Source organism: Echinops telfairi, unplaced genomic scaffold (assembly GCF_000313985.2).
Source record: "Echinops telfairi isolate 266 unplaced genomic scaffold, ASM31398v2 ScPeMD7_44;HRSCAF=162, whole genome shotgun sequence".
Classification (NCBI taxonomy): domain Eukaryota; kingdom Metazoa; phylum Chordata; class Mammalia; order Afrosoricida; family Tenrecidae; genus Echinops; species Echinops telfairi.
In genome coordinates this window covers 2,451,874-2,477,883 of record NW_022103942.1, presented here as the reverse complement: position 1 = coordinate 2,477,883, position 26,010 = coordinate 2,451,874, and the positions used below count along the sequence as shown (strand labels likewise).

Sequence of the window (26,010 nt, the reverse complement as noted above, 5' to 3'; positions counted from 1 at the left end):
CATCATTCACTACGGTAAGATTTTTTGTTCTGATGATGTTATGGCTATATCTTAATGTGTCTGTGCTACTTTAATTTTCTTTAAGTTGTTCTTATGAAGAACATAGTAAATATGCCAAAATGTTAGCAACTGCCTGTTGCCTGTGAGCAGTAGGATTAAAAGTGCTTCTTTTTCCTCCTTCTTTATTGTTTTAGGTCCTTTCCCATTTTTACTATAATGAACATCTCTTGTTTTATAATTAGAATAAAGTAAAAATAAAAAGTATCAAAGAGGTATATGTCATATCTTTAAAGGATTACTTGCTTCCCACCTGTACTCCTTCTGTCGCTCCTGAACGATCCTTCTTCCTGGCCAGATGTCGCCAATCTGTGCCTGGTGAAGTTGAGACTGTCCTGTGGGCTCTCTTTTACTCACTTTAAAACAAGCAAACAAAAAAAATACACAGCAGGTAGTGATGGAGGTTGCTAGGGAAAGAACTTCCAGATACGGTCATCTTCCTTGAAGTACACCATGCATGCAGAATGGAGAGTAAAACAATCTTTTATACGACCCCTGAAAATCCTGGAGGCAAAACCACACTGGGAGTCCACACCAAAGGATCTATCTATCACCAAAGTTATAAACATCTCAGGGAGCCATCTCTGGACACGCCCAATACCTGCAGGTTTGCGGCGCAGGGACATCCTGATTAGCTCACTGCCCGTGCGGTAATCAAGGCGATTCGCTTTCTGGTCATAAAACCAGTCTCCAGTTGCCTTCTTCAGTTCTCTGTGAGGAATTACAGAAAAGGAAAGAAATAGAATGGCTCATGCTACGGAACCAACACTGACCAAAGGAGGAAATTCTCACCACAATCAGGGCCTTCTTTCTGCTCTTTGCAAACCCATAGGTGACACTCACATTTCCTTGGCACACACTTTGCACCTCCAGGTACCATTGCTTTCCTGGACACAACAGTCTCGACACACCAGATGATTACAACCCCGACAAGTGTTGGTCTTTGGTGTCAAACGACCCAGGCTCTCCTGGCACCGGGCACAGGTACGGTCACTGTAGTGTTGACTGCCCCTCTTGGCCCCTTTCCTTTTAATCTCCAGTAACTCATTCTTCAGTTTCCTGCCATGACCCAAGAGAGAAGCACAACTGGATTCAAAATCTACTCAGGTTAGAAGATCAGGGTTGGTAAGAAACACACAGTAAAACTAATTGGCCTGATGAAGACAATAAACCCAGGGCCCAACAGGAACCAGCGTGGAGAGGTGAACCTCATCTACATAAATTCTTCTAAAATCCAGATGATAGGTAGAAGGAAAACCTTAGATATTATTGGTCGAAAGCTGGAAATGCACACTTTTTTCCTGGGATGCTTCTTACCTAATCCTTTTCTCATCAGCTTTCCGGAGCTCCTCATCTCGCTGTAGAACATCAAGGATCACATCTCTTTCCATGTCAGAGAGAAAAGACAGGTCGAGTAACTCCGACATGATTTATTGTACTTTATCGTGTACTCTTCTTTCTTCAAAGCAAGCAAATGGGAGAAAAGAGGCAAATAGCCAGATTTTAAAAAATGAAAGAGGACATGTTAAAATTGGCCCAATAGAAGCAAACAGAACCATGAGAAAATACTATGAGAAATTGTATAGCAACCAAGTTGATAACCCACCAGCTGAAAAAAGAATTCTGAGAAGCACACCATCTTGGAAACTCACAGGAGCAGTTCTACCCCATCTTAAAGGGTTACTATGAGAACCGTAACAAATGAAAGGATTAAATAGGTAATTAAAACCCTTCCTTCAAAAATAAAAAGTCTTGAATAAGACTTTTTTTTTTTAATGAAAAGATAACTTCACTGGGAAAGGCTACTAAACATTTAGAGAACATCGACGTCAGGACTGTTTAAAATCTTCCAAAGGATAGAGAAAGCAGGAATACTTCCTAACTTGTTATTTGAAGCAACTGTAAACTGGATACACAAAGCAGACAAAGACACCACAAACAAGAAAACTACAGGTCAATATCTCTTACGATTATAGATGTAAAAATCCTCCACAGAGTAGTAGCTAACAAAACATAACAGTACATTAAGTGGCATACACCATGATCAAGTGGAATTTATTCCAGGATCATTAGAAAATTAGAAACATTGGAAAAGCAATCAACATAATATACCACATCAATAGAATAAAGGGAAAAAAAACTACACGATCATCTGTATGGATGCAGAAAAGCATTGGTTAAGATCCACCATGCTTTCTTGATTAAAATCCTAAAGGAGATTGTAAAAGAAGAGAAAATTCTCAAAATGATTCAGCGCTTATAGGAAAAGTGAACAGCCAGGGTTATGCTTGGTGGGAAAGACAGAGTTTTCACTTGAAACCAGGAATAAGACAGAGGTTCTCACTCTCACCAATTCCATACAATATTGTGTTAGAAGGCCTAGTCACAGTAATAAGACAAGAAAAATAAATACAAGGTACCCAGATTGAAAAAGAAGAATTAAAACTATCTCTTTGTGGATGATATGATCCTATACACAGAAAAAAAATTCCCGGAGAATTCACAAGGAAACTAGAAATAATAAAAGATTCTGCAAAGTTGCAGGATACAAATTCAAAAAGAAGAAAAAATCAGCAGGTTTCTAGACACCAGAAATGAATAATCTGAAAAGGAAACAATTCCATTACAGTAGCATCTTTTCCTTACTGCCATTAAGTCAATGTTGACTCATAGTAACCCTATAAGATGGGGTAGAACTGCTCCTGTGAGTTTCCAAGATGGTAACTCTTTATGGGAGTAGAAAGCTCATCTTTCTCCCACAGAGTAGTTGCTGGTTTCAAACTGCTGCCCTTCTGGATCACAACCCAACACATAACCATTAAGCCACCAAAGCTCCATCTACAAAAGCATATAGGCAAATAAAAGATATTAAATAAGACATAAGTAAATGGAAAGATGTTGTATGTTTATGGATTGGAAGATTTAATCTTATTAAAAGGCCAATACTACCAAGAGCAAGCTATAGATTCAATATAATCCCCCCCCCCAAATTCTAACCATCTGCCCTGCAGAAATAGAAGTCTGTACCTTAACTTTATATGGAGAGGCAATAGACCCTGAATAGCTAAAACAAAGGTGAAAGAGAACAAAGTAGGAGGACTCACACTTCCTGATTTTAAAGCATACAATAAAGTTACAGTAATAAAAACTACCTGGTACTGGTATAACAATACTCATAGACATACAGACAAATGGAATAAATGGAAAGTGGAGAAATTAACCCACATGTATATGGTCAATTGATTTTTGACAAGGGTACTAAGTCCATCAGATGGAGAAAGAAGAAATTCTTGAATAAATGCTGAGAAATTGGATTTCCACATGTAAAAAACTATAACGGCATCTTTGCCTCAAACCATACCTCAAAATAAATTAAAAATGGATTAACGACCTAAATTTGCAAACTAAAACCATAACATTCTTAGAAGAGCCAGCAAGGACAATGCTGTCAGACCTAACTTTCAACAAGGGATTATCTAATATAATAATAAAAGGACAAATAGCAAAAGACAAGGTAAAGAAGAACAAGCCCCCAATAAAAATATTTTAAAAAAAAACTAAAAGAACAGTGCAGCTCAGTAGCTTTCACTAATACCAGGTTGGGAAGGAGAGGGGCTAAGAAACTAGCTGTGAACTTGCATTGACTTAGTATGCTTTTCCTTTCTTCTGCTTACGTAAAACCAATTGTGTTAGGGTCCATTCTGACTGAATGCAAACCCCATGTGTGTCAGAGTAAAACTATGCTCCTAAAAATGTTTTTTAATTCTGCTTATCAAAAGATTTTACAAAAAAATCAAAACCCTGAAAAGACAAGCTACTGAGTAGAGAATATCTTTGGAAACCATGTATCTGACAAGAATCAAACAACCAAAAATATATAAAACCTTGACAACTTAACAAAAAATACAAATAACCCAACCATAAAATAGGCAAAGGATTTGAATAGACATTTGACCAAAGATGATACTAAAAGAGTCACTAAACACAATTTTTAAAATGTTTAGGGTCACTAACTATCAGAGATGAAAATCAAAACCAAAATGAGCTACCACTATACTCGTACTAGGATGGCTTAAATAAAAAATGTTAAAAAGAACAAATGTTAGTGAGGATATAGGGAAATTGATACCCTTTCCCAATGCAAATGGTATATTCACTGTGGAAAACAATGTGGCAATTTCTCAAAAAACTGAAAATGGAGCTACTACTTGACCCAGCAATTCCACTCCTAGGTTGATTTGTAATAGACTTGAAACTGGAGACTAAACAGAGATTTGTGCATCAATGTTTATCACACCATTATTCACTACAGCCATAAGGTTGTCATTACATAAATGCCCAATAACAAATAAATGGATTAAAACATATAAGGTACATACAGACATCAGACTGTTACTCATCCAGTATGGCAAATGAAGTCTTGATACATATTACAGTATGGATGGAGCTTGAAGATATAATGCTGAGTGAAATAAGTCAATCACAAGAGGACAAATATTATATGACCTGGAGATCAACCTTATTGGTTGGATAGGGGCCAGTGGAGCCTCCTAAGACTATGGTCCTTAATCACCCTTCAGGTCTGGAAGTGAACCCCACCCCCACCGCCCATGTTAGATTAATCAGCCATTTCAGATCAAAGGGACAGCATTTAGCCAAGAACTAAATTCAGAGGACAGAAAAGAAAGAGCAATGGAAGCAGGAAACACACAGAGGAAGTAAGATAAGTGATGGCACATCGAGAGGAGTGCAAATTAATGAGCTGAAACAAAATGTGTGTGAACTGTTTAGGGTAAAACAATTCACTCAAGTCACAATAAAACATTTTTTTAAGTGCATGACCTCATAAGAGACAAGAAAATCTAAGTATATAAAATTTATCAGTGATCACTAGGGGTCAGAGGAAGGGATAAAAAGGGTCAACGAAGATTAAAAACACTTACATTCATTAAGGATAGGGTTGCAGACCAATGATTGCAACTGCTTTCAACACATTATAAAAAGTTGAATTGACAAAAGCTGTGTGATAGATACTGAATTGTGTATCCCCCAAATTTGTGTTAATTTAGCTAGACCCCATGATTCTTAGTATTAATATAACCATACTCCATTGCATAATCTGATATAATTATCCTATGTGTTGCAAATCCTAACTTCTGTGCTACTAATGAGGCAGTATTAATGGCAGTTATGTTAATGAGTCATAATGAAATCTACAAAAATGGGTTGTGTCTTCCATCAACCTCTTTTCAGATAGAAAAGAGACTGACTGTGTGAGCAGAGATCAGAAGGACCAACTACCACCAATAAAGAACTGGGAGTGGCTAATGTCCCTTGTACTCAAGGTCTCTGTGCCGGGAAGCTCATAGACCCAAGGGAAGATTGACTCCAAGACACATGAAGAACTTCTAGGAATGTCGTGCTGTTGAAAATAGAGTAAGACCGTCCTCCAAAGTGGACAGAGAAAGTCTTCCTCTGAGTTGGCACCCTGAATTTAGACTTCTAGCTTCTTAAATTATGAGAGAATAAATTTCTGTTTGTTAAAGCTACCTACTTGTGATATTTTTATTATAGCAGCAATAGATAATGAAGACAGACATAGTTATACCTGAGAGAGAGAGAGCAAAAGAGATATTAGCTGTTGAGGCTGTTTATATACAACCAAATACTGTGTGGGGATTTGGGTTTTGGTCTAGAGGTTTGGGGTCATAGTCTCATGAGTGATAGTACTATTTTATTCCCAATTTGTAGATGAGGAGAAATTCAAGAGGGGTTGGTTAGCTTGGCTGAGATTAAAAAGTAAGTAAGCGAAATGTTGGGATTCAAACCCAGGCAATCTGGATGTGTAAGCAATCTGGCTGCTACATCTGTCACCCCATTGATCGCCAGGGTTGATTCGGCCCATCTGGCTGCTAGGCGGATGTCCCCTTCCTCCCTCACCGCTCCATGCGCGTTCATCCTGAAGCTGTGCGCTCACTCACGCTGCACTCGGTTGAAGAGGATGACCTTCCCTGATAGGACTGTCCTTCAGACAAGGGTATATGAGTAGCTGCGCTCCCCTGCTTAACCTCCAAACCAGTCTCAAACCCAGGCAATCTGATTCTAGAGCGGGTACTCTACTAGTTCCATTCATGGTTGAAGCAATTATAAAAATACCTAACAGAGCAACCAAAATCCACTGTATAAATGAATGCCCACATTTGTGATTATGGCAGAAGCACAAGGCAAAAATGTAGTTCCTAGATAAAATAGGTACCATAGATTGTCTGGAAGCTAAAGTTCAAAGAGTACAGCCCCACTGGAGATGAATACAACACTTTATTGATTAGAGAAAACTGGTGCTTGCAGAGAGTTAGAAGAGTCCTGTGATGAGGAATACACTGGTACAACTATAAGACCAAGTAATGTCAAAAGCCAGGAAATAAAGATTAACCCTGAGGAAATAAAGAGAGCACCATAAGGAAACAGAATTGTTAGTACTGACATCTTCCCTTTATTTTTCTTTCACAGAACCCAGCCAACCGGAGCTGCTCCCCTCAGTCCATACTTTGCAACCCCAATTCCCTCCCAATTTACCTTTTCTTCAACCTCATCCGGATCATCGTTTCATGAGCCCTCCAATCAGCTTGGTCCACTTGCCTCCTGCTGATCTACCTTCCTTCCCTACCCAGCTTGTACTCCAGACCACTTAACGCTTAATTCGTTCTCACCAGTACCTTTCATGTATTTGTCTCTCCCTCCCTCTGCTCTAACGGCCTGTCAAAATCCCAAACCTGTATCAACGTTTTACTCTGCATTACCTGTTCCTATACCTAGATACGACAGCAGAACTCCTGGTCTTCAACCTCAAATGGACCTCCTTTGTTTCCCACAAATCCTCTTACTGGCCCTTGTTCAGTTCCCTTACTCTGTCTCTTTAGGCTCTATTTTAAGCCTTCATCTTACACTCCCACTTCCTTCTCTCTAGTTCTATCAGATATCCTTATCTCATACGTAGAAAATTATTTAGAGTCTAGCAGCTATGACCTCCATCTATTTCCTGCCTCCTCCCCCACTTGCCAAATCAGAAAATTCATATCCTATCCCCAGCCTCACCTTTAACCATGGATTTTGCTGTTTCCAACACTAACTGTTACCAGTCAGGTTACAGAGAAGGGATCTTGCAGGATCAGTAAGTCAAGAGAGGAAGCAGAATAAGAAAATATGTATAACATATTATATGTATATATAAAGCAGGAAAAGTGAAAACCATAGGAAAATGGAACAAATAGAAAGCAAAGTTAAGATGATGGAAACAAAAAGTTCTAATATATCAGTAAACATCAATTATACATGTGAGCAAAACTCATCAGTTAAAGTAGGTTAATAACTGCATAAAAATTTTAATCTCTGTGCCATTTATGAGGGACACAACGAAAACATTAAGCAAAGGAAAAAGATAAATAAAAAAGATATACCAGGTAACTGTTAACCAAATGAATGTTGAGGTAGCTGTATTTAAAAATTAAAACTTCAAGGTGATATAAAACATTATAAAGGATCTAAAAGATCACTAAATAGAAATAAACCTCTGCACACTAGTAAGATACCTTCAAAATATACAAAGAAAGATTGAACAGGTTTAAAGAGATAAATTTAAGCTACCATCAAAATGGAGGGTTAGATACCTTTCAATTGTTGACAATACAAGCAAACAAACATTTATTACATATATGGAGAAGCTGAACAACATTATGAATTTGATTTAATGCACACATGTAGCATTACATATCTATCCAATGAGAGAACCCCATTCTTTTTAAGCATATTTGGAATAACCCACTGTCCCAAACCCACTGCCACTTAGTCAATTTTGATGCATACAACACTATAGGAGAATAAAACTGCCTCTTGGGGTTTCAAACTCTGTAAATTTCTACGGGATCAGAAAGCTTCATTTTTCTCCTGAGGGGTGGCTGGTGGCTTCAAACTACTTACCTTTCAGTTAGCGGCCCAAGACATAAACCACTTGCTACCAGTGTTCCAACATATGGAATAGTTACCCCTCCTAAATGACTATGCTAGGCTATAATGAAAATCTCAGCACATTTAAAAAAGACCTGTTCTTAAATGAACCATGTTCACTGATTTCAAGGCAATTCAGTATGTCAATAACAAAAGATAATTTGTAATCCTACCAATTTGGGAACATTTTTAAAAGACGCTTCTACATAAGTCATGGTCAAGGAAGAAACCATAATGAATTAAATCTACCATTATGCCTGCCTCTCCACCACAACCACTGACACTGCTGATGCTGCCACCTCCAGCCACCACCGGCACCCATCCCATGGAATAAAAAGCTGTCCAGAAATTGAGAAGGCAAAATATGGAATAAAAATAATGCTTTCACATGACAGCAATTAAGTCAGTGGTTCTCAAACTTCCTAATGCCATGACCCTTTAATACAGTTCCTCATGTTGTGGTGATCCCCCAAGCATAAAATTATTTCTGTTACTATTTCATAACTGTAATTTTGCTACGGTTATGAATCAGGTGACCCCTGTGAAAGGGTCATTAGACCCTCAAAGGAATTGCGACCCACAGGTTGAGAACCGCTGAATTGTTGCACGTTAAATTGCACACATTTTGAAAAATAAACCATAAAAATAATGGAGGACTACAATAAAGAAAATCAGGCAGATTTGAAATGAGACAAGCTGTGACCTTTCATGTCCCTCTAGTTAATGGATACTAGGGTTTAATGCAGAAACCAAAGCCCAACAAAAGTTGTTAAGGCCCTTCATTGAAATTCAGTCACAGGTGTGTAGCGAAAAGGGCAAGGATTATCTCCGGAGAAGACCACAGCTCAGATAACAAGAATGTCAAAAGCTGAGCTCTGATGGACAATTTGTTCTGTGTTAGTCCTAGGGTGCCAAGACTCAGATAAAATATCTCAATATAGCATCCTTGCGGGACTTCATGTCCACAAGAAGAGATTTTATAAAAGATCGTTTGTTCAGTTGGAAAATTATACACATTTATTGTTGGAAATTCAGGATGCTATCTTAATGCAAATTTTTATAAAAGTCAATGAGAAATTATTTGAGTGATTCCAGGTTAGGAAATAATGTGGTTATAAATGAACATTAATACCAGTTAGTTTTCGAGGAGGGGAAAATGAGCTATCTCAAATTTTTTTTTTCTAATTCTGAAGACTTGTTTTTAGAATGAAAAACTGGTGCAAACTGACTTTGGGAAAATAAGAGCCCAAGCCAAGCTCACCGCCACTGAGTTAATTCTGATGCACAGTGACCCTATAGGACAGAATGGAACTGCCCCTTTGGGTTTCTGAGGCTCTAAATCTTTACGAGAACATTAAGTCATATCTTTCTCCCTTGGCGTGGATGTTGGGTTCAAACTGCTGACCTTGTGGTTAGCAACCCAACACACAGACCACTACACCAAGGGGGCTCCTTGGAAAATAGGACAGACCGCTTCAAATCCTATCTCTGTCATTTATTAGTTATATGACCATGGGGAAGTTACTAAAGCTCTTAGAGCCTCAGTTTCCTTATTTGTAAAACAGAGTTATGACTACTTAGGTCAAAGGTTATGTATGAAGTGGATTAGTAAGTCACCTAGCACAGTACAGGACTCACAGTAGTCTCTCACTATGTGCAATCCTTTCTCTTTCATATCTCAAATTTCCAATACAAAGAACTTCTGAATTAAAAAGACCTTAAAGTTAAGGAATACATTGTCGTGGTTCATGAACAAACTCAATAACAGTAGATTGCACTTAACAGTGAACCAAACCAAACCAAACTCAACTCTGACTCATTAGAAACCTTAGAGGAAAGGGTAGAACTGCCCCTGTGGGTTTCCAAGACTGTAATGCTTTCCTGGAGTAAAGAGCCTCGTATTTCTCCCACAGAGAGGTGGGTGGGTTTGACCTCCTAAACTCACAATTAGCAGCCCAACATGTAACCCACTATGCTACCATGGCTCACACTTCTCCTGTACCCTATTCTAGAGCCTGGAATTTTAAAAATGGTTATTAAAAAAACAACAGCACAGAACTCCTTAAGGCAAATACCTGGATTTAAAAAACCAATTGTTGGTGCTCCCAAAAGAGAAACTGGTGTGACTTAGAAAAAGCACCAAATAAAGTCCTTGAATTGGGCAACCAAAAAAACAGATGTGTGTGTGGATGTGTGTGTGTTACATTTGGGGGCACATTGGTATGCCTTCCTTTCCCAGATATGCAGTCCACATATAAATATGAAGATGGCAATATTGGTGGTCAATTTTCTGCCAGACGTGAGCTCCTTGAGGAAGGCACAATTTTAGACTTCACCCCGCCCCCACCCCCAGGATCTTAACACAATGTGTGCATATGTTTAGTTTACACCCGCGGTTCTCAACCTGTGGATCGCAACCCCTTTGAGGGTCGAATGACCCTTTCCCAGGGGTCGCCAGATTCATAACAGTAGCAAAATTACAGTAATGAGTAGCAACGAAAATAATTTTATGGTTGGGGGATCACCACAGCATGAGGAACTGTGAAGTTTGAGAACCATTGGTTTACACTCATGAAAACTGAATAACAGCTATGGAGTGTGAGAAAGGTGGTTTGGCTTTCCAGAGGCAGTGTGGTGTCATGGTTAAGAGCACAGGTTCTGGAACTGGACTGCCTGAATTTGAATCCCAACTTCACAATCGACTAGCAAGTTACTAAACAGCTTGCTGCCTCAATTTCCTCATTTCTTAAACAAAGACAGTAACTAGACCTAGCCTAGCCACTTAGGCTTCTTATAAGGACAAAATGAGTTAAACTGTGTCAGATGTTTAAAATAATGTGAACACAGAAAATGTTCTGTGTTCGTTTTATCTATTTGTATATGTATATGTACATTTGTGCTTAAGGGGATTTTAAAAAAAAACATGGATTTTCTGTTATAAAGTACTTACGAATTGTGCCTTAATCTGTGTCTCAAAAAAAAAAAAGCCACCCTTACTGCCATCAAGTTGACGCTGCCTCACAATAACCCTATAGAACAGGGTAGAACTGCCCCTGTGGGCTTGCAAGTCTGTAACTTTACAAGAGTAGAAAACTTCATCTTTCCCAAATAGGGGAACTGGTGGTTTCAAACTCCCACCCTTGTGGTTAGAAGTCTAACACATAACCCACTGTGCCACCGGGGCTCCTAAACTGTGTCTGGATATACTAGGCTGCTAAACACAAGGTCACTAGTTCAAAACCACCAGCCGCTCTGTGGGAGAAAGACAGGCTTTCTACTCCCATAAAAAGTTACCGTGCCAGAAACCCATAAGGGCAGTTCTACCCTGCCTTATGGGACAGCTAAAAGTGAGAATGAACTTAATGGCCATGAGTTTGTTTTTTGGAGGTAAGACAAAGTGTGTCTAGATACCATTTAAATCTAATGCCGTTTCTTTGTTAATGTGGGCTACTATGCTGATAACCTTGGAGATAATAAAATGTCAGAACATTTTACCTAGGCTCAAGTGTAAAATGTCTGAATTGGAATTAAATTATTCCTCAAAACTTGCAAGAAGTGATGAGTTTGCATGCTACTGGGTTATCAGTCATATCTCACCACAGTGAAATGCTAAAAATATTTTGCTGTTTGGCCCAGGATAATAGACAAATTTTTCAAAATTGATACCCTATTAAATATGAAATGGCGGACCAAAGCCTTTTACAAGATACTGGTTTAATGAAGAAAACCTGAATAAAATTGCTATTAAGGAATTGATGTGTTTTACACAGAAACTGATTAGTGATGTGAGAAAAACCATATGTGTATTAGACTCTGGATATTTTTAACACAGGTGCTTACAATCGGCTTACTTTTGTTAAATAAGAAATATACTTTGATAGAATAAAACTGAAATTGGGATACAAATTATGATTGGCCATGATAATTCAGGATCATAAAATACCAGTTGGACTTTCACTTTAGGTCAAGAGAGTAACAAAGAATGGATTTCCATCCCACCTGAAAGAACCAAAATACACAAAAAATGCATCAAACAATGGTTCGTGCTTGTCTTAAAACAGGGCAATGGTGGACTATGATCTCTGAGCGGTGGAGCACAAATGGTGTTCCTGGGTCTTCTGTGTCTCCAGGCGATGGTGCAAGGAGGAAAAACCCTGGTGTAACCCAGCAAATTTGCTGAGTTGAAGCAGCAGAGTTGAGAACTTGGGAAAACCAGGTGACCAGACTTCAGACTACAGAAAACCAGAGAGCTGCAGAGAAAACTTGAGAGAGTTGCAGAAGGTTCCACTACAGTATTCGACAAAAGTGTCCTTGATGAGCACATGAGTGTGCGGAGACCACGCAAGGACGGGAACAGAAACCTGGAAGATTATAAATAACTGCCTGCTACTCACACAGGAAACCCTGGGGGCACTGTGGAGGAGACACAAGGTTTGCAGTTCAAACCCATCAGCCAAACTACAGGCTGTCTGCTCCTGTAAAGATTGACAGTCTCAGAAATGCTATATAGGATCGCTATGAGTTAGAAATGACTCAATTGCAGTGGGGTTTGGGTGGGTTTTGTCACTGACACTGAGTCAGAAGCACTGCGTGTCGTAACTCACCACACTGGACAACCTCATGATTCACAGGACACTGGATAGAATTTTCAGCAGGATCTTGCCTCAGTCAGAATTGAAGTTCAAACTCATTGCCATCAAGTCAATTTCAACTCATTATGACCCTACAAGACAGAACAGCACCACCTCTTTGAGCTCCTAAACCTTTAAATCTCTGTGGGAGCAGATGGACTCATCTTTCTCCCCTAGAGTGGCTGGAAGGTTCGAACTGCTGACCGTGTGGTTAGCATCTCAATGTGTAGCCCACTTGGCCACCAGGGATCCTTCTTGCTAAATCAGTGAGAAATGAATTAGTCCTACACTGGTCACCGTGTTCTGCTCTTGCTTAACAAATCTAAACAGCAAAGCCTAAAAGGGATCAATCTGTCCCCCAAGAGCTCAAGAGTCCTCACAGGACTACCAAAAGATCCAGCACCAGGAAGGTAAGATTTGAAATAGCAGAAATCTAACAAAACAAAGTAACAAGTGAGCAAAGCAAGAAAAGGCAGCCTATAATTATGGGGGGTGGGGATCAAATGTAAATGACCAAAAAGTGATGAAAATATTAGAATTAGCAAACTTCCATTACCATCAAGTTAATTGCAACACATAGCGAGTGACCCTAAGGCCCCATAGGGATTCCAAGACTGGAATCTTCACAGAGACAGACTCTTACATCTTTCCCCAGCTGAAGCAGGTGGCGGGTTGAACTCTCAGCCCTTCAGTTAGCAGAGGAGCACTTAACCACTATATTACCAGGGTTCCCGAATTAGTGAACAATGGTTATCATAACTGCATTCTGTTGTTAAAAACGTTAGAAGCACAGAAGATTTAAAAATACAACTTCTAGAGATAAAACTTAAGTATCTGAAATATAAAATGCACTGAGTAGGATTTATAACAGATTGTTGCCGTTAGATGACACTGAGCAGGTTTCCACTTCCAGTGACTCCACGTATAACAGAACCCTGCCTGGCCTGTGGCATCCCCACACTTGTTTGGTTTGAAAAATGGTTTTTTTTCTCCTTGATATGATTGAATGATTGAACTATTGAATTATATGACATGTAAATTACTTGCCAACAAAACTGTGGTGAAAAAGAAAAATGGGTTTCTGCAGCCATGGTGTCAATGTATCTTCGGGGTCTTCTTGGTTTTCCTTGCCCTTCTACTTTACCACAGGCTGGTCTCTCCTGATAACATGTCCAAACAGATTACCTATCGCAATAGAAAGGATTAGTGAACCTGAAGACACAGCAATGGAAATGGCACAAAATTAAACAGAAAGAGAAACGACTGAAGGAGTCTTAAAAAGCTTAGGTGCAGCCATTGGACTATCTCAGTCGGGAATAAACAAGGGTGATGAAAACGGAAAGACACGTAGAAACAATTAGTTGAGTAGACTAACAGATCCCTCAAACCCTAAGGCCAAAAGAATAAGATGGTTCCCAGCTACCATCACCAACTGCTCTGGAAAGGCTCACATAAGAAAGTCCTGGTTAGAGTGGGGAGACACATGTTGAACAAAACTCAAAGTTACAAAAGAGACCAAGTTAACTGATCAGACTGATGGGAGTTCCAAGACTATAGGCCTGAGTCACCCTTCAGATCTGGAACTCAACGCACCCCCATGTCAGGATGATCAACCAAAGAAGGAGCAGGAACAGGAAGCACCTGGAGGAAATGGGATAAGCGATGGTACATTGTGGACATTGCAAGTAGTGAAATGAAACAAAATAGGTATCGATTGTTTACTGTGAAACTGATCGTCTGCTCTGGAAACCTTCACCCAATGCACAATAAAAAGAAAAAATACGACTGCAAAAGACATTTTGGAAACCAGATCAGATCCGGCATCCTAGGGGGAATCTGCTGACAAGTTTGAACTGTTCAAGTCAGGCTTCTTTGACCTTCTATACTCCACTCACCGATGCGCTCCCATGGGTGGCCACTTTCTTCCTATCCCTCAATTGTGGATAGAGGGAGTTGTTTGTTTTGTTTTTTAACTAGATACATGCTACTTCAAATGTTACCTTCTTGGTGCTGAATATCTTTATATTCCTAAAGTATTTTGTTTGGTTTTTTATTGTACATATTATAGGGTATCTGGGGAGTGTTTTGTCATTAGGAGTCATCCTCTTGAACAGTGGTTCTCAACCTTCCTAATGCCATGACCCTTTAATACAGTTCCTCATGTTGTGGTGACCCCCCACCCGACCCCGATCATAAAATTATTTTTCTTGCTACTTCATAACTGTAATTTTGCTACTGTTATAAATTGGGTGACTCCTGTGAAAGGGTCTTCAACCCCCAAAGGGGTCGCGACCCACAGGTTGAAAACTGCCGCTCTTGAAGATGCAGTATATGGGGTATTGTCTTTTGTTTTGTTTGTTTCATTTGGGGGGATATGAAAACCAGGACTGCTGATCCTATAGAGCCAGCAAGTGGAATAAGGGTTTTGTGAGGAGGGGGACACAGATATGGTGGCGGGGTGAAGAGGTGATAACATCAAGGGATACATATAGAGAAAAGAATGTTTAGAAATGGATTGTGGTAGCAAATGTACAATTCTTCTGGACGTGACTGAGCTATGGTATAATTGGATATATGTATTAATTCCAATTAACAAAAAATAATTTAAAAAGAGATCCCCTCAAAAAATGCTAAACGGAGAGAACCATCCTCCTATCTTCTCTTAGAAAAATGTAATCCTAATTAATAGTGTAGCATAGGAAACATTTGAAAACTATAAATCCATTAGTCTTTAATATTATTATAGCTTTGACATTATATTAGTATGGCTTTAATATTAGGGTTATTTTGTGGGTTTTACACTTATTAGTGTTTTTACTCTTGCCTAATTACATAGAAATGAGAGCTCTGATGAATAAACTGCTATAAATTATTTTTTAAAATACAAAAACAGAAACAACTGAGAAAAATGGAACACAGCATTAATGAGCTGTGGGATAACTACAAACTGCCCAATAAATATAGTTTGTTTATGCCAAAGGAAAGGTGATGACACTTAAAAACATTTGCAAAAAGAATGCCCCAAATGTTTCTAAGTTAGATGAACACTAATTTAAAGATCCCCAATGCCTAATGAACTTTCGGCACAAGAAATATAAAGAAAGAGACACCATGGAATGCAGTGTTTACTATGGCTCTTCTAGCCACAGCCTTGTTACTACCATGAAACCACTTTAATTTTCCTGATGGGTCTGGGTTAGAAGGTGCAGGAAGACAGTGATTGTATTATATGATTCAGCTGTGAGTGACTGTCAGCCTGCTGGGATAAAATTTCAGAAGTAGGCAAGGGAAATATTACTACCAGCCAAAGAGAAAAGCAAGAATGGAGGATGCCCTTTGGGCTGTAAGATTCTTTACATTGAAGCTCCTCAATCCAGGAGATGGCTGTGACTACAAGAGAAGTGGCAGGTGAGCAGCAGCAGCAGGACCAGAAGCCAGAGCATGAGGCAGAGCAGTAGACTTCCCAGCTCCCAAAGCAAGGAAAACTCAGTACTTTGGGACAGAAGGCTGACTGTGGAATGGGGTGCCTCTGGGAACTTAATTGGAGGAATGGGGCTTGCTGATCCATGGAGTTAGAGCAGAGTGTTTATGGCAGAGTGGCCATGTCCTTTGGCCATTTATCGGCAGCTCTAAAAGAGTTTGTTTAGGGTTTTGTTTTGTTTTTTCATTTTAAAATGAAAATATTTAATGCATTTTAATTCAACAATTTTTAAGTGTTTTTCAATAAAATAAGCAGTGAACTTCTCTGTGGTAGCAAAGATTTTAATTCTCTGTCTCATTACAAATTAATGTAAATATTTGGTAATATTTTCCATATTTTCTTTAAATCATTTTATTGGAGGCTCTTACAACTCTTATTCCAATCCACACATCAATTGAATCAGGCATGTTTGTACATATGTTGCCTTCATTCTTTTCTAGACATTTACTTTCTATTGAGCCCTTGGTATCGGCTCTTTTTCCTCCTCCTCCCCCCTTCCTTATAACCCCCTGATAGATTGTACCTTGTTATTATTTTCATTTCTCACACCAAACGCTGTTTCCCTTGCCCCATGTTTTATGTTGTTCTTCTCCCTAGAGGGGGGTGAATGGTTATGCGTTGATCATTACGATCGGTTCCCCCTTTCTTCCTTCCTCTCCCCTTCTTCCCCCTACCCTTCTGGTATCACTATTCCCATCCTGTTCCTGGATTCTGTGTTTTGAGCTCCCATCCCTTTCTATAACTCTGTACATGTTCCAGTCTAGTCTGAATTGAGAAGATGAACTAGGGTCATGATAGTGGGGGGTGAGGAAGCCTCCAGGAACAAGAGAAATATAGTTTGTTTCATTGATGCTTTACTGAACCCTGGTGACTCATCCCTTCCCTGTGGCCCCTCTGTGGGGAGATTGTTCCACTGTCTACAGATAGACTTTGGATCTCTGCTACAGCCCCCCTCATCCTCAACAATATGTTTTTGTTTGTTATGTGTCTGCTGATGCCTATTACCCAGTCACTATGACTCCTCATGATTGCACAAGTGGTGTGCTTCTTCCATGTGGACTTATTGCTTCACTGCTGAATGGCGGCCTGTTGCTTCTCAGCTAGATGGCTGCTTGTTTATCTTCAAGCCTTTAAGACCCCAGATGCTATATCTTTTAATAGCCAGGCACCATCTGCCTTCTTCACCACATTTGATTATGCACCCGTTTTATCTTCAGTGATTGTGTCAGGAGGATGAACATCTCGGACTGCCGATTGGTTAGAACAAAGTATTCTTGTATTGAAGGAAGGTATGAGCAGAGGCCCAAACTCCATCCCCTACCTCAGTGTATTGCCATATAAATATGTGTACATGGGCCAATACCTCTATTTTTGTGGATTAATGTATTTACATATGTATACTGCTATGTTTATACCTCTAGCCATTGCTTTGCTTCCTTGGCCCTTCCTCTGTTTCCTTTTACCTTCCTCCTGCCCCACTGTCACTTTCCCCTTACTTCCCCCTTTTGGTACCTCCTCTTAGCTGATTTGCTGTTGCTCCAACACCCCTACCCCCCCCACCCCCGCCTCGGATCCCTATCTCCTCCTTGTTATTGACTCCAACACCCCAGTGGGGCAAGGGGGCGGTGAGCAGGTTGCATCTGAAAGAGTTTTGCAATACTACCTGAGTGGGGAAAAGAGCAGGCCAAGAAACTGAGGGCCTGCAACACAGCAAAGAAGAAACTGTTCTGACTGAGCAACTGTACTCTGAGCATTTCTCTCACCTTGCTTTCCCTAATAAACCCTATAATCGTGAGCATATTCTGTGAGTTCTGTGTGAGCACTACAATAAATTATTAGAACCCATCTGAAGAGTAGAGAGTGCTGTGTGAGACAAAGCACACCATAAGGCATACTATAATCAAATTGCTTAAAACCAGAGATTTTTAAAAAAACAATCTTAGGGGGAGGTGGGGGAGTGGAAGGGGGGAGCCAACAAACCCAGGGACAAGGGAACAATAAGTGATCTAAAATCAACGGCAAGGAGGGTGTAGAATACCTAGTGGGGTTTGATCAAGGGCAATGCAGCCAAGAGGAATTACAGAAAGTCGAATGAAGGTCGAACATGATAGTGGGACAAGAGGAAAGTGAAAGGAAATTGAGGAAAGAAACAGGAGGCAAAGCACATATACAGAGGTCTAAAAACAGGCATGTACATATGTAAATATATATATATATATATATATATGATAGGGAAATAGATCTATGTACATATATTAATATGTTAAGTATTAAGGTAGCAGACCTACTCAAGTACTCCCTCAATGCAAGAACACTTTGTTCTAATAATCTGGTATTCTGTGATGCTCACCTTCCCGACATGATCACTGAAGACAAAAAAGGGTGCATAAGCAAATGTGGTGAAGAAAGCTGACAGTGCCCAGCTACCAAAAGATATAGCGTCTGGGGTCTTAAAGACTTAAAGATAAACAAGCAGCCACCTAGCTGAGAAGCAACAAAGCCCACAAAGAAGAAGCACACCAGCCTTTGTGATCATGAGGTATTGATGGGATCAGGTATCAGGCATGAAAGACCCAGAACAAAAAGATCATATTGATGTGAATGAGGGGGAAGGAGGAGCAGAGACCCAAAGCCTATCTGTACACAATTGGACATTCCCTTACAGAAGGGTCACAAGGAAGAGACAAGCCAGTCAGGGTGTAGTATAGCATCTACGAAACATACAACTTTCCTCTAGTTCTTTAATGCTTCCTCCCCCTGCTATCATGACCCCAATTCTACCTTACAAATCCAGCTAGACCAGAGCATGTACACAAGTACAGATAAGAGCTGGAAAAACAAGGAATCCAGGACAGATAAACCCCTCAGGACCAATAATGAGAGTAGCTATACCAGGAGGGTAGGGGGAAGGTGGGGTGGGAAGGGGGAACCGATCACAATGATCTACATATAACCCTCTCCAGGGGGATGGACAACAGAAAAGTGGGTGTAGGGGGACAGCGGTCAGTGTAAGACATGAAAGAATAATAATTTATAAATTATCAAGGGTTCATGAAGGAGGAAGGGTGAGGAGGTGGAAAATGAGCAGATACCAGGGGCTCAAGTAGAAAGGAAATATTTTGAAAATGATGATGGCAATGGATGTACAAATGTGCTTATACAAAGGATGAATGGGTGGATTGTGATGAGCTGTAAAATGATTTAAAAATAAAAAATCTCTGGATCAGGAATTTGGAACAAAAAAAAAGGATACTCCATAAGCATGAGTCAGAATCAACTTGATGGCAATTGGTTTGGTTTTCTGTTTTTATTTTAGAATCTTTACAGAAGCAGATAGCCATTGCGCCCGTGGGTGGGTTAGTAGACAAGCACAAACTGCCTACCCAAGGCGCTGTTGCTGTTGGGGTTCATCAAATTGCTTTAAAGGAACCAAAGCGAAAATGTTTGATGTCAAATGTCTTTATGGAATAGAGAATAAATAATACTTTACAGAGTAGATTTGAAAATGTCACCATTATTCTGGACTTTTGTTGCCTAAAAGATATGTTAGACCTTCTAACTTTTACACATGAATAGCTTCGGTGAGTTTTTCATGATTTGTGAAAAATACTAAAAATTGGCATCCTTAGAAAATGAACTCTAGAACATCAACAAAAAAGTTTGTATAAATGGTGCTTGAAAATATGAGAATTTAATAAGTGTAACCAATGATGCATTTCTTTTCTTTTTAGATTCACACTGTTTATGAAGTACTCTTACTATTAACAGTCATTATAATCACATATAGAAATATACAGAACTTAGAATCAGACATTCAAGTACTATATAATATACCAAGAATTTTTAAAAATTTTATTTTATTGGAACGTCTTACAGCTCTTATCACAATCCACACATATATTTTGTCAAACACATCTGTACATATGTTGTCATCACCTTTTTCAAAACATTTTCTTTCTACGTGAACCGGTAGTATCAGCTCCTCATTTTTCCCCGTCCTCCCCCAACCTCCCTTCCCCATATCCCCTTGATAATTTATAAATCATTCTTTTTTTCATGTCTTACACTGACCGCTGTCTCCCTTCACCCATTTTCTGCTGTCCATCCCCCTGGTCAGACATTGTAATACGTCAATGATTGTGATCAGTTCCCCTTTACTCCCTCCAACCCCCGCCCGTTCCCTTACCCACCTTCTTGGCCCTGGGGGCTTTATCTGTTCTGGATTCCCTGTGTTGTGAGCTCATATCTATACCAGTATACAGTTCTGGTCTAGCCAAGAATTTTTTAATGTCACTATTTTCATGACAATGAGAGCATAGGTTCTTGTACTATTAATAGATATAAATTTTAAAGTGCTCATTTCATCTCTTATCCTATTTTATTTATATTTTACAAAGTATATATATATATATATATATATATATATATATATATATATATATATATATATATATATATATATATAGCAATGCCCAAACCAAACTCACTGTCACGGAGTCGATTCTGACTCACAGCAGCCTTATAAGACAGGTTAGAACTGCCTCTGTGGATTTCTGAGACTGGTGGTTTCGAACTGCTGACCTTGTAGTTAGCAGCCCAATGCATAACCCCTATACCACCAGGGCTCCTTCGTTAGTACACTAGTACATGTATATCATTTATAAGTAAATATATTTTTTATAAACCAAACTCACTGCTACTGAGTTGATTCCAACTCACAGCGATCTTACATAGAGTTTCCAAGATTGTAAGTATTTATGGGAGCAGATCGCCTCATCCTTTCTTCTAGGGAATGACTGATGGATTTGAACTATCAACTTTGTGGTTAATAGCCCAATGCTTATCACATACGTGGTGGTGCTGTGGGTTATACATTGGGCATCTAACTGCTAGGTTAGTAGCTTAAACTCACCAGTCACTCTGCAAGAGAAGGAAGTGGCTTTGTGTTCCTGTAAAGAGAAGTCTTAGAAAACCTATATAGGGTCACTATGATTTGTAATAAATTCAATGGCAATAGGTATTTATATATTTTAGGGGAATCAAAATATTCTAGTGGTAAGAGTTTAAGAACAAAAAGTTTGGAAACATTTGATTCAAAGGATGAGCAAAGGAAACTGTTCCTACAAATATGCTATTGTGGTTTTGCTTGAGAGGAAAGTATATATTAATTAGCCAGCCCAACCAAACCCATTGATGTCCAGTTGATTCCAACTCGGAGCAACTCTATAGACAGAGTAGAACTGCCCCAGAGGGCTCCCAAAGCAGGAAAGCTTTACATAAGCAACCTGCTGCATCTGTCTCTTGCAGAGCAGCTGTGGGTTTGAACCACTGACATTTTAGTTATCAGATGAGTGCTTGAACATTATGCCAGCAGGCCACTTGTATATGAATTAGGATATAAACCAGTCCGATTACAGTAATTAAATTACTCTGATGCAAGAAATACAGCATTATGACTAAGGATTGGTGCTGCTACCAGGCACATTCCAAAGTGAACTCTATTAACTAATTGCTAATTGTGACCAAGGCAATTACAACATTTGAAACAGATCAATCTAAAGCACTGCCAGCATTAATTCCTAATTCGTGCAAGTTTCCAAAACATGGGTGAAGTCCAGCCTTAAAGGCTAGCAAGACCCAACACCCACTGGAAAAAAGAAAATATCTTTATTTGCTAGCCTAAAGTTAAAAAACAAACAAACAAGAAAGGACTTTAGAGCACAGGAAGATGAGATCAAATCCAAGATATATGGTAAGTCTATAGAATTCATAAATCTATAAAAAGAGGGGAAAAAAACATCCGTGTTTTTTTAAAAAAAGCAGCAGCTCCCAAGACTGCAGTTCTTCCCCTTCATACACCCACTTGTTTGGATTCAGCCACCTCTACAGCCAAGCATAGTCTGTTAACAACTTACTGGGAACATCTGCTGCATGAGCATCCAACATTGCTTATGTCAATAAAAGGCTTAAATTGGGAAACTGCACGGACTTATTGTATCAACTCTCCCTTTCAGTTTTAGGGTGATGTTCCTCCCACAAAACAACTATAAAAAGATGTTACATTTACTAAAATATGTCAATTTTACTTTGGCAACAACTACAAAAATTGTGTCTATCTTAGATATAAATCAGTCCAGGCTGCTCAGTCCAATTCACATTAGATTCAAGTTGACAAACCTACGAAGTTTGGTGTCTCAGATCCTTCAAAATTCTCTTTGAATACAGACCACACACACACCCTCCTACTCCCTCAAACAGCTTCTGGCTGTTTCAATAGTGTCCATTTTTCTGACCCCTAAGATTCTTCTCTGACACTTCTGTCCTCGTCATTAACGCTGGATGTTTTGGTAGTTCCAGGTTTCAAATCCCGCTTGAAGTTCTATATTTTTCTCTGTGTTTACAATGTCCACTCATTAGCAGAGCCCACTATGTGCTAAGTACTTTGCTCACTAGCTAAGGCTAAAAAATATAGTCCTTTACTATAAGGACCTCGCAGTCTAGGAAAGGAGAACATCATAAAAGAGCATGGAAAACAAAGAAATGCATGTGCAGGTTATTAGGAGAGTGCCAAGAGGGGGCCCCTAATTCACTTTGCGGGTAAGGGGACTATGACCAAACTCACTGCCATTGAGTCGATTCCAACCCATAATGATTCTAGGACAAAGTAGAACTGACCCTTTGGGTTTATGAGGCCATAAATCTTTAAAGAGCAGAAAGCCTCCTCTCTTCCCACGGCTTAGGAAAAGGGGACTAGAAAAGGTCATCAGCAATAACACATGAACTTTAACTATAGATCATGCAGACCAGTTGGTTAACCAGGGTTTCCAGGCAGAGTGTACAGGGTTTACGAAAGCATGGGCATGAAGCAACATGGGATGCACATGCGGTGCAGTGATCTGATGGTAAATAGTTATGGGAGGATTCAGAAGAGGCAGGGGAGGCCCATAGCACCTGGAGCAAAGGGATTTGATATGCTACGCTCAGAGATATGGACAGACAGTCTTTAACAACGGGAATCACTGAAGGGTTTTCAGTAAGGAAATGTCTTGCTAGATCATTCTGATAATTATGCAGCATTTGGAAAGACCACCAGTTAGGAGATTGTACCATAAATCCAGGCGGGGAGATAATGATAACCCAAAGTAGAGATGGAGAGAAAAGAATTAACACAGAAGTAAAATCCGCAGGCCCTTTGAATGACATAGAATTGCCTCTTCTACTAGGACTTAAGAGTTCTGATGTGTGAGATTTCTAATTAAAGACAGCACGACATAATACCTAAAAAACAAAAACACTGGTTTGGGGGTTGGGCTGCCATGTGTTGAAATTGCAACATCATAATTTTTTTAATTAATCATTTTATTGGGGGGCTCTTACAAATCTTCTAATAATCCATCATTCAATAGTATTAAGTACCCTTGTACACATCATAATTATTTGCTGTGTGATCTTGGGGAAGTTTTTAAATATACACCTGATTACGGTCTTGGCGAACAATACTGAAAGTACACGAACTGCCAAAAGAACAAACAGCCCTGTCTTGGAGGAAGAACAGCCAAAATGCTACTTGGAAGTGAGGACGGTGTGGCTTCCCCTTACACACTTAGGACATGTTATAAGGAGTGACCGGTGCCTGGAAAGGGGCATCATGCTTGGGAAACTAGAGGGACACTGCAAAAAGAGGACAGGGATGGGGAACTGTTTTTATACTAAGGGTCATTTGGACATTTATAACATAATTTGAGAACCATACAAAATTATCTACTTAAAAATTAGCCTGCTGTATTTGATCCAACATTTTATTAATTCACCCCTCATGTGATGGCTGGGACTGCTTCTCTTTGATGAGGCATGTAATATTCACTGGTATTGAAGATTTCCCAGGCTGTATATGGCCCATAGGCCTGATATTCCCACCCCTGTTCTAGGTGACAAATTAACATAGTGGCTGCCACAACAGGCTCAAACAGGATAATTGTAAGGATGCCACAAGACTGGACCGTGTCTTGTTCTGTTGTGCACAGGGTCTCTGTAAGTCAGAATTGATGCAAAGGCACCTAACACCACCAACCATGGCTATAATACCAAAGAGCTAGAAGAAGCACAGGACTGCACAATGTTTCACTACTTTTTACAGAAAGACAGCATGAGCTGATGCAACCAAAGCAACTCATAAGCACCACCTAGGGCTATTGGATTCGAGTATACAACACGAATAAAGGACATAAAGCATAGTGCCTGGCCTAGAGGGAAGTACTCATTATTAGTAGCCATTTAGTTTCCATTATTATTAACCATATGCTTGGAAAACATCTAGCCATATGGCTGCTTCAAATCTTACTACAAAATATGAGAAATGTAATCAGTATTCTGGCCCAGATGGAAAGTCCCTGCACCTCTCTGCATGGCAGTAGGCTGACAGGCATAATAAATATTAAGCAAATGTTAGTAATTAGATAGGATCAGTTTAAAAGAGATTTATTTATATACTGCTCCAGACAGGATTTACAGTGACTTACAAAGATACATAAAAAGATAACATAATAGCATAAATTAAAAATAGAATTTGAAAAAAAAGAAGAAGAAAAACAAGAGTGGGCACAAAGTGGAGCGGTCAGAATCCAGGCTCCCAAACCAAAGAGCAAAGGAGACTTCCCAGTGATCAGCAGGGTCTGGACCTCTTCAAGCCCTCCCACAAGCACATCCAGGCCTCACATAACTCGGTCACAGAGCCTGCCCTCCCTGGCCATTAAGACTGCAGTCCAGTCTCAAAAATGTCCTGGGAGGAAAGAGATTTTTTATTTTCCCCAAACAGCAACTCTAAAGACTGATTTTATTTTGCACTAAGGTTCATTGACCCCTAAAATAGGGTCTCCACAAGTAAGATTTGTACTCATTTATGCTGAGAATTTTTAAAAATCATTTTATTGGGGACTCATACAACTCTTATCATAATCTATATATCCATCCATTGTGTCAACCACATTTGTTCATTTGTTTATGCTGAGAAATTTGCCATTTTAGTTGCTTTTGAAAATATCTACCAACAGGAGTCCTGTGGCTGCTAGCCACAAGGGGAGAAGTTCAAACCCACTAGCTGCTCCAAGGGAGGAAAAACTTGGCTTTCTACTCCTGTAATGAGTTAGTCTTGGAAACCCACAGGGGAAGGCCTACTTTGTCTTATAAGGTCATTAAGAGTCAAAATTGACTTGATGGTAGTGCATTTGGTATAGTTTGCGACCAACTGATAAATATGAAATTCGTACTTCTATAATGTTTGCTACATACCAGGTGCTTTTATAAGAACTTTACATACTGATACATGGAGTCATTTAGTCTTCACAACCACACAGCGAGATAGGTATTATTCTTTCTTTCCATTTTACAGGGGAGAAAAATGAGGTACAGATTGAGCACACAGCTCACCCAAGGTCATCCTTTAACTGACAAACTGATTGGGTTTTTTTTAGGTTTTTAACTTGGGCGATCTGGTTCAAAGTTCAGGCTCATAACCACTATGCGATACGGTTTCTTTGCATACTGAGTTTCTCATATGTGGTAATATTTTTTTAAAGGGGATGTCTTGCCTTCCAGGAGCATGATGTGGGTGTTTAAGAGACCTCAGCTAAATAAATACATAGAATAATGGAGTTGAATGGAAAGTTGCAAAATAAATCCAAATATCTGCAGTCAACTAATTTTTGGAAAAGTTACTAAATTCAATCCATGGGGGTAGAAGTCTTCTGAATAAATGATGTCGGGACAATTGGATTTCCACACACAGAAGGATGAATCAAGATCTGTACCTCACATGATACGCAAAAATTCATTCAAAAT

The 26,010-nt window shown here is 39.4% G+C and overlaps 1 protein-coding gene across 1 annotated transcript in view; it reads right to left on the bottom strand.

Moving 5' to 3' along the window:
* The window catches only part of SYTL4 (synaptotagmin like 4), a 73,979-nt gene that overhangs the window by 32,077 nt on the left and 15,892 nt on the right, over positions 1–26,010 (bottom strand). The window contains exons 3-6 of the mRNA XM_004711188.3: positions 1,375–1,516; positions 901–1,116; positions 659–768; positions 311–413 (exon numbers count right to left, since the gene is read on the bottom strand). Of these exons, the coding sequence (XP_004711245.1) occupies positions 311–413; positions 659–768; positions 901–1,116; positions 1,375–1,484 (539 nt within the window). The 5' untranslated portion in view covers positions 1,485–1,516. The remainder of the gene's footprint in view (positions 1–310; positions 414–658; positions 769–900; positions 1,117–1,374; positions 1,517–26,010) is intronic.